Source organism: Malaclemys terrapin, chromosome 16 (assembly GCF_027887155.1).
Source record: "Malaclemys terrapin pileata isolate rMalTer1 chromosome 16, rMalTer1.hap1, whole genome shotgun sequence".
NCBI lineage: Eukaryota > Metazoa > Chordata > Testudines > Emydidae > Malaclemys > Malaclemys terrapin.
Window position 1 is genome coordinate 11,102,166 of NC_071520.1, and position 12,447 is coordinate 11,114,612.

Consider the following 12,447-nt stretch of genomic DNA (forward strand, 5'->3'; position numbering starts at 1 on the left):
GTCACTCAGTGATCTGATACTTACCCAAAGTCCCACATAGGAGAATGTTACATAAAACTGCTTTTTGTCACTACTCACTTTTCCCTACAGACTAAGAAAGCACTTGATTTATTAGATGCTGCAATCTTTATGAACTTTTTTGCCTCTACCAAGTACCTCCATGTCAATGCTGTATCTTGTTCCATATTTATATACACTGCACTCTATCCAGTGCTTCGTCCAGTTTTGTGCTTGTAAATTAGTTACCTAAAATTCTATTTAGGTTGTATAGGAAACGTGCCGGTTCCTTAAGTGAAATAATGGCTTTAAGCTGGAGATCCTTGCTCAGACAGAAAATTAGAAAGATTCTAGGGCCATTATGAAAGTGTATTCAAAAGACCAGTTGCCCTGGTACAAATGAAGTCCCACTGCTTTCTGTCCACATTGATAGCGTGGTGAGCTGGTGCAGGATGCAACCATTGTGGGCTTTGCTCAGAGTGAGTGTAACTGCAGTAATGCTGCTAGTGTCTGTCCACCACTAAAAGCACTTCTATGGGATACAAAAGGTGTTAAGCATCACAATTGCTTGCACTGCTGAAATGCTCTAGCATAGCTTAGCCTTCCTATCACAGGCTGAGGCAGCAAAACTGTCATTTATGTTAAATAACTCCACTACATGGAAGCTAGACATCACGTGAAGTCAGGTGTGAAATAAAGATGCACAGTAACTTTTTTGGTCACACATCAGAGCAGATTTTAGAAAATTAAGCAGTCTATCAAGCTTCTGTAGGCCAGGTAGACACTGAGCCACGAGCTCAAAGAGAAGTCTCCACTAGAAGCAGTGTGCTCGTGGTTAGAGCCATGCACTGGGATTCATTGGACCTAGGTTCTATTCCCAGCTCTACTACTACTCTCCTGGATGACCCTTGGCAAGTCACTTCACCTCTGTGCCTCACATATGCTATCTGTAAAATGGGGATAATGATACCAGCCTCCTCTGTAAAGCACTTTGAGATCTATGGATGAAAAGTACTCCTAGTATTATTATTTAGAGGAAATTTTAGTAGAACAGCCATGGCTCCTGGACTTTATTATTTGTCCTATCATTGACTCCGTGACTTCATATAAATCACTCTGGCTGCATTGTGATTTTAGGCATTTGTAAAACAAGCAGTACTTTTGCATAAGAGTAGAGATGCTTGATAAATGCATACAGCACTTTGAGAAGGTGCTATAGCACAATTTTATTTCCCCTTTTTTTCTCACTAAGTTATTGTAAAGGGGAGAAAGCCAGCTCATTAAGAGTAACACCTTCCCGTGTGAAAAATGCCCTCAGGCAGTTCAGCCCTCCTCCACCTGCCATTCTAGAGTGACTGTTCTGATGCTGCAAGGGAAAACCACTCTCTCAGTACATATTTAGGCACCTACCAGCCCACACCTCAGAGTTGCTTGCACCTGCTCCCACCTCCTCTTAATGCAATGATCTTCCTCTAATTGTACAAAAGACAACCACTGCTTGTGAGTTACTAAAACATTTAAATATATTTCTACACAACAGGCTGAGTCATACAGTCACTCCATTGCGTTTTATCACCGTCCTGCAGACAAGCCACCAATAGTTACTGCGCTAATTCTCAAGCTTATTTTTCCTCAGTGAGGAGGGAAAAAAGTACACTTGACATTTTCCAAACCAAAAACAAGACTGAACTGCAGAGGTTCAAAATATTTCATTACCAACATTTCCCTAGTAAAAACTGGAAGTCGTTAAAAAAAAGATTTTTATTGAATAAAAAGGAAAAACAAAGAGCTCCTACGAAAGACTATATCCATCAGTTTTGGAATGTAAATTCCGAGCAAAAAAGAGGCTCAGTTCACATTTTTAAAAAGTCCCTGTTGGATGCAATCAGTATGGCCTGAAGGGGGATGAGTAGCGTGGTGATCCCCTGCTTTGGTAGGGAGAATCGCGACCCCTTGAACCAGAACGGGACCGCGAGTAGCCATAGCTGGTACTTCTTTCGGGACAGACTCTGATATAGGAAGTTTCACCCTGAAATTTAAACAAAGAAGAAAACCCAAACATTTACATAGCATCCTGATTAACAGTCCTCCACTAATATGAATAACACCAAATGGAGTTTAAGACCAAAGCATAAATAACCAAAGACTGGAGTTTCCACAAAGAGGGCAGTATAAATCCATCTACTGCTGCTCGGGTCAAACTCTGCGCTGGCACTTGATGCCTTGAAGAGGTTCGTTACAAAACAGTATTGTGCATGTACTAGTGAGAAATACCTTGCTAGCCATCATCATCTGCAAGGGCAGAGGCGCAGCAGCCAGAAGAGGACTGTGGACAAGTGCCTCCCACATCCAACCACAAAGGAAGAGGCTGTGGCAACCAGTATAGCCAGAGGGTGAAGGTCCCAATGGTCTGACTCCATCCTTAACTGCTGGAGGGAAATAACTATAGATACTAGTACGGTCCTTCAGCACAGTAAGGAGAGGCCAAACTCTCAGGTCACGATCATATATCAGCACCTCAAGTTCTGTAAGGAAATCTCCACAGCAAGCACACTCAGCCTTCAGCTGAGGGGATGGTTGGAGCAGAACAGCTCAGCCACTGGAAGGTGGTTGCAATGAAGTAGCACAGCTCCAAGAATGAAAAAGCTGTGGTTTACTGGCTCAGACACCAGGAGACCACCAGAAGAAGAGGCTCCATGCTGGGGCATGGGAAAAACAGCTATAGAAACCAACACAGCTGTTCACCAGCTTGTTCTTTGGGAGAGTACTGTAGTTTGCTGACAAAGCCCCCAGCTGGCACAGGCAACATGAGTTGGCTTAGTTGAAAGGAGAAGGCTGTGAGCCACTGTGGCCAAAGGGAGAATGCCACAGCAAGCTAGCTTACCCTGTAGAAGTCAGAGGCAAGCAGTCCAAATTCTTGGCTTCCAGGTAATGAAGGGTGCAGCCAACAGTACAGCTCTCAGCTAGGACAAACGGGCTTGTCTGAGCCCCGCCCCTTCCAAATGTTATATTTTTAAAACATCCAATATTAGTTACTTCACGCACTGAGCCAAGACCCTAACATGCCAAGCCACAGTGGGGTATGTGTCACAAAAGGTGGGAAGGACCCTTTATATTATTGTAATAGGTCACTATTAACCACCAACTCCAACGTTATCACTAGGTTCTGTTCTTATGCCTCCTGAGAGCAGCATGACAAGGAAAGAAAGTGTATGCTCCTCCATGACTGCACACACATGCTCTTCCCTTGAAGGCACGAACCCACCTCATGAGAGCGGAATTTGGTGTCATCCAGTTTACGCAGTGCGTATTCCATATCTTCCTTGCGGAGAAACTCAACTACACCCATTCCATCTTTCTGTACATCTGCATAACAAACATCACCAGCTTCACGCATATGATCCTTCAGGTCCTGCCAGCTGCCTGACGGAGGAAGCCCTGAGCATGGAGAACACAAAACATAAGACACCATATAAACAAAAAGGCCATCTACTCAGACTGTCCAAGGGATGCTGACCCTGCCAGGCCCAGGGTTCCATCACTTCCATGTGCTTTGTGATTTTTCCATAGGATCAGAACTGCAATAAGAACGGAGGGATCCAAAAAATAGCACTAAGTTCCATTCCAGAAAACCAGCAGCTGAGCCTTCCATGGAAGGTACAAAATTTGGGCCTCCTGTCAGTAAGATAGTCCCTGGGTCTCTCTGGAATTCAACGTGCTGAGATTTCAGAGGAATCTGCTATTTGTGCTGTTGCAAAGTAATTCAGAACCACCCCTCAAACCCTGTACGTCTGTAATGAAGATTTTGCTCTCAAAGCAGGACATTTTTTTTCCTTAAGGTTCCTCAAGCTCAGCTCCCCATCCAAGATTGGCTTGTCCCATTCATATCAGTTGTATTAATTTGGGTCCTGAGATTCCAGCAGTTCATCCTCTGGTAGTGAGCAAAACCACATGCGTTTAGCTGGTAATTATCAGCACGTTTACCTAAAGGAAGGCAAAGGGTTGAGTTTCCCTGCCCCACAGCACGCTGGAGACTCTAATGTACTGTTGGTCCTGGCAATTTTCAAGAAGGCTTCACAATACCCTTTACCAATGCAGGTTTTCATGCTCATGTCAAAAAAAAAATCAGATGATTTTCAGTTATTCTCCCCCAGCCCTCCCAGGCTCCTGAAGAGATGTACTCCTGTTTCAATGGATAGCGTTCAGATCCTGCTGCAATGCTGAAGATATTTTATTGCTACAGTAGAGTGGCTTCCTTACAGGGAACATTTTATTTTTTTAGCCATAAAGTCACAGGAGCATGCAGAGAAATGGAGATGTGGGTATTTTAAGGTGATGCATGGAGATAAACATGTTTTCGGGAGAGACATATAGGTATGTTTTTTTTATGGACTGTTTCAAGCATCCGCGGTCAGGGAGTACTGAATTTCCTCCTGGGATTTCATATGCATTGCAGAACTTCCAAACATACTTTCATTTCTCTCCCACAAAGGGCCCCCTCCACCCCTATTTCCTAATGTCAACTCACTACTTGAATGGCCTTTTCAGTTTGTTTCTTTGTTTTTTGGTACGAAGTCCCACCTCAGGAATCCATTGGTTGATTGAGGGGGCTCCCTTCCATGGTGCCTTAGTCATTCTTTCCCATAGTGAGTAGATCATGCACCTATGAGTAGATCACGTGGAGCTGCTGAGGCACAGAGCACTCTTTTTTTTTTTTTTTACAAACAAAATGTCAACACCTATCAGAGCATATTACATCACAGGAGAGCTCTAACAAATCCTTTCTAATTATGATGAAATGTTAGGTACCATTCCATCTAGTGCCCAACTGTTTTCATCGTGCAAGAATGGTGCCCAAGTTCTCCCTCCTTCTACCCACCTGCCCACTCACACAACGCTGGTACATTTCAGAATCCAAGGCTGAGTTCACATCTGGCTGCTATGAAGACATTTCTGCTCACCGTTCATCAAGATGCACTCCAAAAAGCAACAAGACTCCTCCTTGAGTCAAACTGGAAAGGGAACTGCACCGGGATACTCCTTTACAGGAAGAGGTTTCATGTTACAGGAGAAACCTTAAACTATTTCAGTGATATGAGAAGCTCCTTTTTCGTGAGACAAGGACACAATACAATGAGGCACAGCATTAGGATGAGTCCTAGCCAGACTGAAGTGTGGAAGGTAACATACCTGAAACAAGGACTCGAAATTCAGAACGTCGTGACGGAGGGCCATTCCTCCCACGCAGCCCCCCACCAAAGCCTCCACCCCGACCTCGGGAGGATCTGGGGAACTCAACACGCAGTCGGCATTGACCATAATCATAACCATTTCTCCCATAAACTGCATCTTCTGCATCTCTGCAAACAAATAACATGAATCAGTGATTAATGATACTCAGTCAGTGATTCCCAACATCTCAGTGGGCCATCAAGTGTGTTAGAAATATTGCAGTTTTAAAGTAGCTGCAAAAATATTTTAGGATATTTTGGACTGAGTTTGAAATGGGTTAATCAGCCAACAGTGTATCACATCTGTAAATTATTAAAAGCTTTTTCCAAGCTCTTACGTTCCTGTGCATCATGTATTTCAGGTTACAGCCATGTTCACTGCAAAGAACACAGGAGAGTCACATTATCTATCTTGCATTCACTGACAGGTTCAGCCTATCCACTATGCTTAGAAGAAGGGGCCATTTTCCACTTAATTTCTCAGAAGGGCTGATTGAACTCTGATCCACATGGAACAAAGCTCTTTCATAATCTGGCAGGCAGTGAGGGCGAATACTTTACCTTCACTTATAAGCCACTTATTAGAAACTGCCTCATTATGGTGTTTTGCCTTGCATAATTATATACAAGGGATATTTGTTTTCCTGAGAGAGTTCTGATGTTGTATTATAGCCTAGACCTAATCTCTCTTTCCATCCCAGCAAGTCTATGCTAACGCATGCAGAAGGGCATGAACTGAAAACTAAACCTTGAAACTAGTTGCAAAGTTATATACAACCACAGAATAACTGTTCATTTAAATATAAATCTTTTCAAAATTCAGACCTTGCAAGCTGAACTTTACAAATGTGCAAACTCGCTCTAAAATCAATTTCAAAAACCATTGCGGAAGGTAGAAATAACACTGGAAGATCATTAGCAGAGCATCCCAATCCTAAGAAGTTTAGCATCTATTGTTATTAGTTACTATTTGTATTACCATAGGCCTAGGAGCTCTAGTCATGGATCAGACCCTCATTGTTGTCATCTTTATCAAGGTGTGGCTTTCTCTTTAGATTGTCACAGGGGATGGGAGAGAGGGTTATTTATATGTTTGTTTGTTTTTAAAAAGGCAGGAGGGACTACAGATTTAAACTCCTGTGAACCATCAACAAAATATCTGTACACAAAACAATCTACCCAATAACCTAGATAAAGAACACCCCTTCCTCTTAGATTGCCTGAGTGTTGCATGGATTTACTTTAGAAGTGTAGTTCCCAAACTGGGTCTGATCCACCAGTGGTCCATAACACACTGGCTCATGGTCCATGGAGAAATGGTTGGTCACATAGTTCTGACTCTTATGCCACCCCCACCCCCCAAAATGTTAATCTACATTGAAGGAGCCAAAAAAAAAAAACATTGTTTTCTCAGTTAAATGTTTTCTTTTCCCTGAAAATAAGTGTTGTAACTGCCTAAGAGAAGTTACTTTCCCTGTCACTGGCAATCTGTGATAATGTGTCTCTGCTAAGCCAAAAATGGTTACAAGAGATAATGTCTCTGTAATGTCTGAGGATGCATCTACAATATGTCCATAAACCCTGATTAAAAAATAATGAATGCAGACATGTTATTCACTGTCATGGGTGATATTTTAAACACAATATTAGGAAATTCAGATGCATTTCACCAGTAATAACTGTGCTTAGCCACAGTATGCTCATATTAGAGACCATATACCTGCATGGTAAATAGGGGTGAGGGTGAATAGTTACACTTGCTGCAGGAAAGCATCTGTTTGAGTTGTGCTGAAGTATCAACTTTTTAAAAAGGGAAGAGACAAAGAAGATGATAACACCTTGATGTGTATAGTCAGACGAACAGAAATTCAGAGTCTGGGGCTATGTGTACATTACAAATTGTTTGTAACTGCTGGTACTAGAACCTTGTGAAAACATTCCCCAGGCTTGCCAAAGCCCCTTTGATGCTACCTGAAAAAGGTAAAATATGGAGAATTCAGAAGACAGTTACCTAGACCGTTGCAATCAGCTAAACTCATTAAAGAGGACAATAATGAGCATGTATTCTTCCCTCACACTTGTCCATTATTTATTTATTAATGGTGTTGTGCAAAGCACTATTTACGTTGCTGAGGACTACAGCCATACTGGGTTTAAAGTTTTCAAACCCAATCCATCTGTGCTCTCACACACACAATAATTTACATGGCCAAAGTGAATCAATTCATTTCTCCTGCTAGCTCAAACCTTGGTGTCTGTAATATTACAATTGCTTCCATGCAGACAAAATAGTGACATTATACACTGGATTGTAGCATCTTGCATTAGAAGTGGAAAATCTACACATTTTAATTAATACAAAGGGGAAACTAAACGACTTGGGAAGTATCAGGACAGACTGATGGGGCCGTTTCGGGGTGTTCTTTTAAGAGATGATGTAACGGTGTCACTTAGGCAGAGTTCCGTCAGCTCGGAGGGGGGAGAGCAGGTTTGCTGTGCGCATCACTGTCATTTATTCCTAGGGAAGATTGCGGGGAGGGGGGGAAGATGTCCGGGAGGGGGGCGCACACACAGGCACGGAGTGATGCATAGGGCAGGAAGCGTGCATGAGGAACTGGGGGAGGAGGGCTCTGACTATGGTCGCCTTTGCCCGCTAGGAGAGAACAGGCCGGTAGGCTCCTTCTCCGGGGGAGGGACGTCCGGCCAGGCCGGGGCCGAGGGTGGGGAGGTGTAGCAGGTCCTCCCCTGGGGATCGGGGGGTGCGCGCCCGGGCTCTGGTGCAGAGGACTTTCCCGTCGAGGGGCCGGGGCGGGAAGCGGATGTAACTGCCCGGGCGGGCCGTCTCCAGGGCTCCGTGCCCCGGGGGAGGGATTCCACCCGCCTCAGGCCGGGCTGGCTCTCCCGGGGGCCCTCTCCCCCGTCCCGCTCACCGCGGGTCCTCGAAGCGCACGAAGGCGAAGGGCACCAGGCCGCGCTTGCTCTTGAGCTCGATGTCTCGGATGCGGCCGTACTTGTAGAAAAGCTCCTCCAGGTCCTTCTCCCGCACGTCGGCCGGCAGGTTCCCCACGTAGATCCGCCCGTCCCCCGCGCCGCCCCGACCCGAGCCCCCGGGCCCGAAGCCCATCTCCCGGTCCCAGCCAGACATCCTCGCCGCGCCGCCCGTGCACACACCGGGTAGGAACGAACGAGCGAGCCGAGCCGCACACCCCGTCGTCACCTCCTGCCGGAGGACACTAAACAACTCGCTTAAAGGGGAGGAGGGGTCGGCAACCGCACACAGCTTTCGTTACGCATGCGTTGTGCTCTGCGCCCCAGCACTGCGCATGCTCGCAGTTCCTCCGGGGGCGTAGCTCTTACGCCTATCTTACTGCGATTGCGCAAACTTCCAGTTCAGGCGGACAGAGCTACTCGTCCTGAGGGCGCAGACGCGAGTTTCAGTCCCCCGGGCTGTGATGGTTGTAGGCCTTCCTCGTGCCCACGTGCAACTTTCTCTACTCATTTCATTTCCCTTTTTCCTTAAAGTGACAGAAACAATTCAAAACTTAATGTTTCTGATTTGTCCAATACCACGTCAAAAATATTTTCTCTCTCCTCCCCTGCAAAAGGGAAAGACTACAGGGAAACTGACTCAACACAAAATACTGACAAACAAATTAAGGGAGCAAACAAACAAAAATAGAAATACATAATCCCAGGCCCTCATCCTGCATTTATGTGCTTATAACATTTTACAGTAGAGCCTCCGAATTAGGAACACCAGAGTTATGAACTAACCAGTCAACCAGACACTTCATTTAGAACCGGAAGTACACAATCAGGCAACAGCAGAGAGAGAGGGGGAAAAAGCAAATACAGTACAGTATCATGTTAAATGTAAACTACTAAAAACATAAAGGGAAAGCAGTATTTTTCTTCTGCATAGTAAAGTTTCAAAACTGTATTAAGTCAATGTTCAGTTGTAAACTTTTTAAATAACAACCATAATGCCCTGTTCAGAGTTACGAACAACCTCCATTCCCAAGGTGTTCATAACTCTAAGGTTCTACTGTATGTATGTAAATCCTATTGCAGATCAGATCATTGGTCCATCTAGACTAGTACCCTGTCTCCAGCAATGGCCTGTACCATATGCTTTAGAGAAGCAAGGTGCAAGAAACCTTAGTATAGTTAGTTATTAAATAACATTTACAGAAGGAAAGTTTCTTCCTAATCCCATCACGTAGAGGCTGGTTTCTGTCCTAAAAAAATAGGGTTTATATCCATTCCAAACTTTTTGAATAAAATCCTATGATTGTGACTTTGGATATTCTCATTATCTATATAAATGTCCTATCTTTTTTCTTTTTTAAGCCTGTCGAGGTCTTGTGCATAATGTGAAAACAAATATTTCCCTTTTTCAGTTTAAAATATGTTATCTTTCAATTTTAACAAATATCAGACAGAAAAGTGATTTTAAAACTATTAGTTTTGCAAAAATTTTAATTCACAGTTTGAGAAGCAACTTGGTCTAGTCTGTACTCCTGAATTCTTTTCCAACTCCCAGCTCTACTGCATACTCAGGGTTTATCTACACTTGAAAGCAGGGCCGGCTTTAGGACGATTCCCCTGAATCGGGCCCCGCGCCCTAAAGAAGAGCACCAAACTTAGGCGCCTTTTTAATTTTTTTACTCATCCGGCGGCGGTTTGGGTCTTTGGCGGCACTTCGGCGGCGGGTCCTTCACTCGCTCTGGGTCTTCGGCGGCATTTCAGCGGCAGGTCCTTCAGTGCCGCGGAAGACCCGGAGCGAGTGAAGGACCCTCCACTGAAGTGCCGCCAAAGACCCGGACTGCCGCCGGGTATTCGAATCGGGACCCGCACTTCCTAAAGCCGGCCCTGCTTGAAAGACTGCAGCAGAGTGAAGACACTACTTATCTTCATGGGAGGGCTTCTCCAGTCAGCATAGGTAATCCACTTCCCTGAAAGGCGGTAGCTATGTTGACAGGAGAAGCCCTCCAGTCAGCATAGCACTGTCTATACGGGGAGTTAGGTCAGGATAACTGTGTCACTGCACAATTCCTACCAGGCCACAAAAGAGCAGGGCCAGCTACAGCACAATACAACAACACACACTACTCTGGTTCACTATAAAAATGGTCTTTCAAAGCTTCCCTGAGCCATTTAGCTCCGTACTGAGCTCTTCTAATAGCTCCAAATTCAGCAGTAAGCCACTCCACCTCCGCCCTCCATCCTGGAGGAAACTTTTCCCTCTTTGCTTCACTTAGATTATGTAGGACACAGCAGGCAGCTATAACCATTGGGATATTTTTCTCACTGAAGTCCAATCTTGTGAGCAAACAACACCAGCATTCCTTTCAATTACCAAAAGCATATTCAACTCTCATTCTGCACCTACTGAGCCAATAGCAGAATCATACTTTGGTGCTGTTGAGGTGGCCAATGTACAGCTTCATAAGCCAGGGGAGGAAGGGGTAGGCTGGGTCCCCAAGGATCACTACTAGCATTTCAACATTCCCAATGATAATCCACCAGTTGGGAAAGAAAGTCCCTGCGTGTAGCTTTCTGAACAGTCCTATGTTTTTAAGATGTGTCATCCACCTTCCCTGACCAGCCCACACTGATGTTGAAGTATCCCAGGTGATCCACCAGTGCTTGCATAATCATAGAAAAGTAGCCCTTTCTGTTGATGTACCCAGTGGCAATGTGGTTTGGTGCCAAAATAGGGATATGCATGCCATCTGTTGCTCCACCATTGTTCGGGAAATCCCATTACTGCAAATCTATCCACTAAGTCCTGCACATTACTGAAAGTCACAGTCCTGCGCAGCAGGAGGCAATTAATGGCACTGCACACTTGCATCGCAACGTCCCTCACAGTCGATTTCCTGACTCCAAATTGATTGTTGACTGACAGGTAGCAATCTGACTTTGCAAGTTTCCACACTGTGATCACCACTCACTTCTCCACTGTCAGTGCAGCTCTCATTTTGGTGTCCCTGCACTGGACAGCTGAGGCAAGCTCAGCGCACAGATTGAAGAATGTGTTTTTGCACATCTGAAAGTTCTGCAGCCACTCCTCATCATCCCAAACCTGCATTATGATGCAATCTCACTAGCCAAGGCTTATTTCTTAGCCCCAGAAGCAGTGTTCCACTATCCGCAACTGTTCCGTGAACGCCACCAACAACCTTTAATTGGTTCTCGCTATGTCCCACAGTAATCTGTCCTCCAAGGCATCATCTGGTTCCCCACTCATTTGGTTCTTCTTGTGGCTCTGCAAATACTTCAGGATTGTGTGCCCTGAGCTTCCAATGCTCCTGACAACAGTGCTAAGCTGTGCAGGCTCCATGCTTCTGTCAGATATGGGAGACAGCAAGGAGGGTCACATAGGTTTATGAGATTTTTTTAAAAGGCATGAAAATTATGGGCCACAGAGAACATTATGGGATGGAGACAGTTGCAAACTGGGAAATTGACCCCATGCTCCCAGTCACTCCTGCGCAACTCATTCTGTGGCCCTACCATTGCTAAAAATTCCAAAAGACAGTTTTCTGGACGGTGGTGAGCTGCACCATAGGCGCCGACTCCGTGGGTGCTCTGCACCCACCAGCAACTCCCCGCCCAGCTCACCTCCGCCTCTGTCGGCTCCAGGCACCACTGAGCAAGCAGGTGCTTGGGGAGGCCAAGGGAAAGGGGCAGCATGTCGGGCTCTTCGGCGGCAATTCGGCAGAGGGTCCCTGTCCCTCTTGGAGGGAAGGACCTGCTGTCGAATTGCTGCCAAAGAAGAAAGTGGCGTGGTGGAGCTGCCACCCATCGCGATTGCGGCTCTTTTTTTTCCCCTGCCACTTGGGGTGGCAAAAACCCTGGAGCCGGCCCTGGCAGTTAAATTCCCCTCTATTTAGTAATAAAAAGAGACACCCCCACCCCACCCCTACAGACCTCCATGGCAAGGCTGAGCAGAATCTGTGCCATGTAGGCTGAGGGTTTTTTTGGGAATTCAGAGAATGATATAGCAAACACAGGAGGAGCTAGGACATTGATTAATGGAGCTGTGTGTGTCTGTGTATTTGAGAGAAGCAGGAGAAAACACCGGAGAGCAAGGGCAAAAAAGCCAAGCACATATAGTCAGACCAGGACTGGGATCATAGCCCTGAGAAAAGCAAAGAGAGAGAGCTTTTTCATAAAAGCTCAGTTCCCATGTTTGAAGTGGCAACATTTTCAA

The 12,447-nt window shown here is 45.4% G+C and overlaps 1 protein-coding gene across 1 annotated transcript; it reads right to left on the bottom strand.

Moving 5' to 3' along the window:
- Positions 1 to 1,495: 1,495 nt before the first annotated feature.
- SRSF9 (serine and arginine rich splicing factor 9) lies at positions 1,496 to 8,505 on the bottom strand. Its single transcript, XM_054006330.1, has 4 exons — positions 8,159 to 8,505; positions 5,188 to 5,357; positions 3,263 to 3,435; positions 1,496 to 2,026 (listed from the first exon to the last, which is right to left on the bottom strand). Exons 1-4 carry the CDS (start codon positions 8,371 to 8,373, stop codon positions 1,883 to 1,885), a joined length of 702 nt encoding a protein of 233 aa, XP_053862305.1. The 5' UTR covers positions 8,374 to 8,505; the 3' UTR covers positions 1,496 to 1,882.
- Positions 8,506 to 12,447: the final 3,942 nt, after the last annotated feature.

Bases quoted from the DNA above. Each gene is read 5' to 3' on its own strand.
- SRSF9 (XM_054006330.1), bottom strand. From the start codon at position 8,373: ATGTCTGGCTGGGACCGGGAGATGGGCTTCGGGCCCGGGGGCTCGGGT. The intron at 5,358-8,158 runs GTGAGCGGGACG...ATTTGTTTGCAG, and splicing joins GTGCGCTTCGAGGACCCGCG to AGATGCAGAAGATGCAGTTT. The intron at 3,436-5,187 runs GTATGTTACCTT...CTCCATGCTCAG, and splicing joins ATTTCGAGTCCTTGTTTCAG to GGCTTCCTCCGTCAGGCAGC.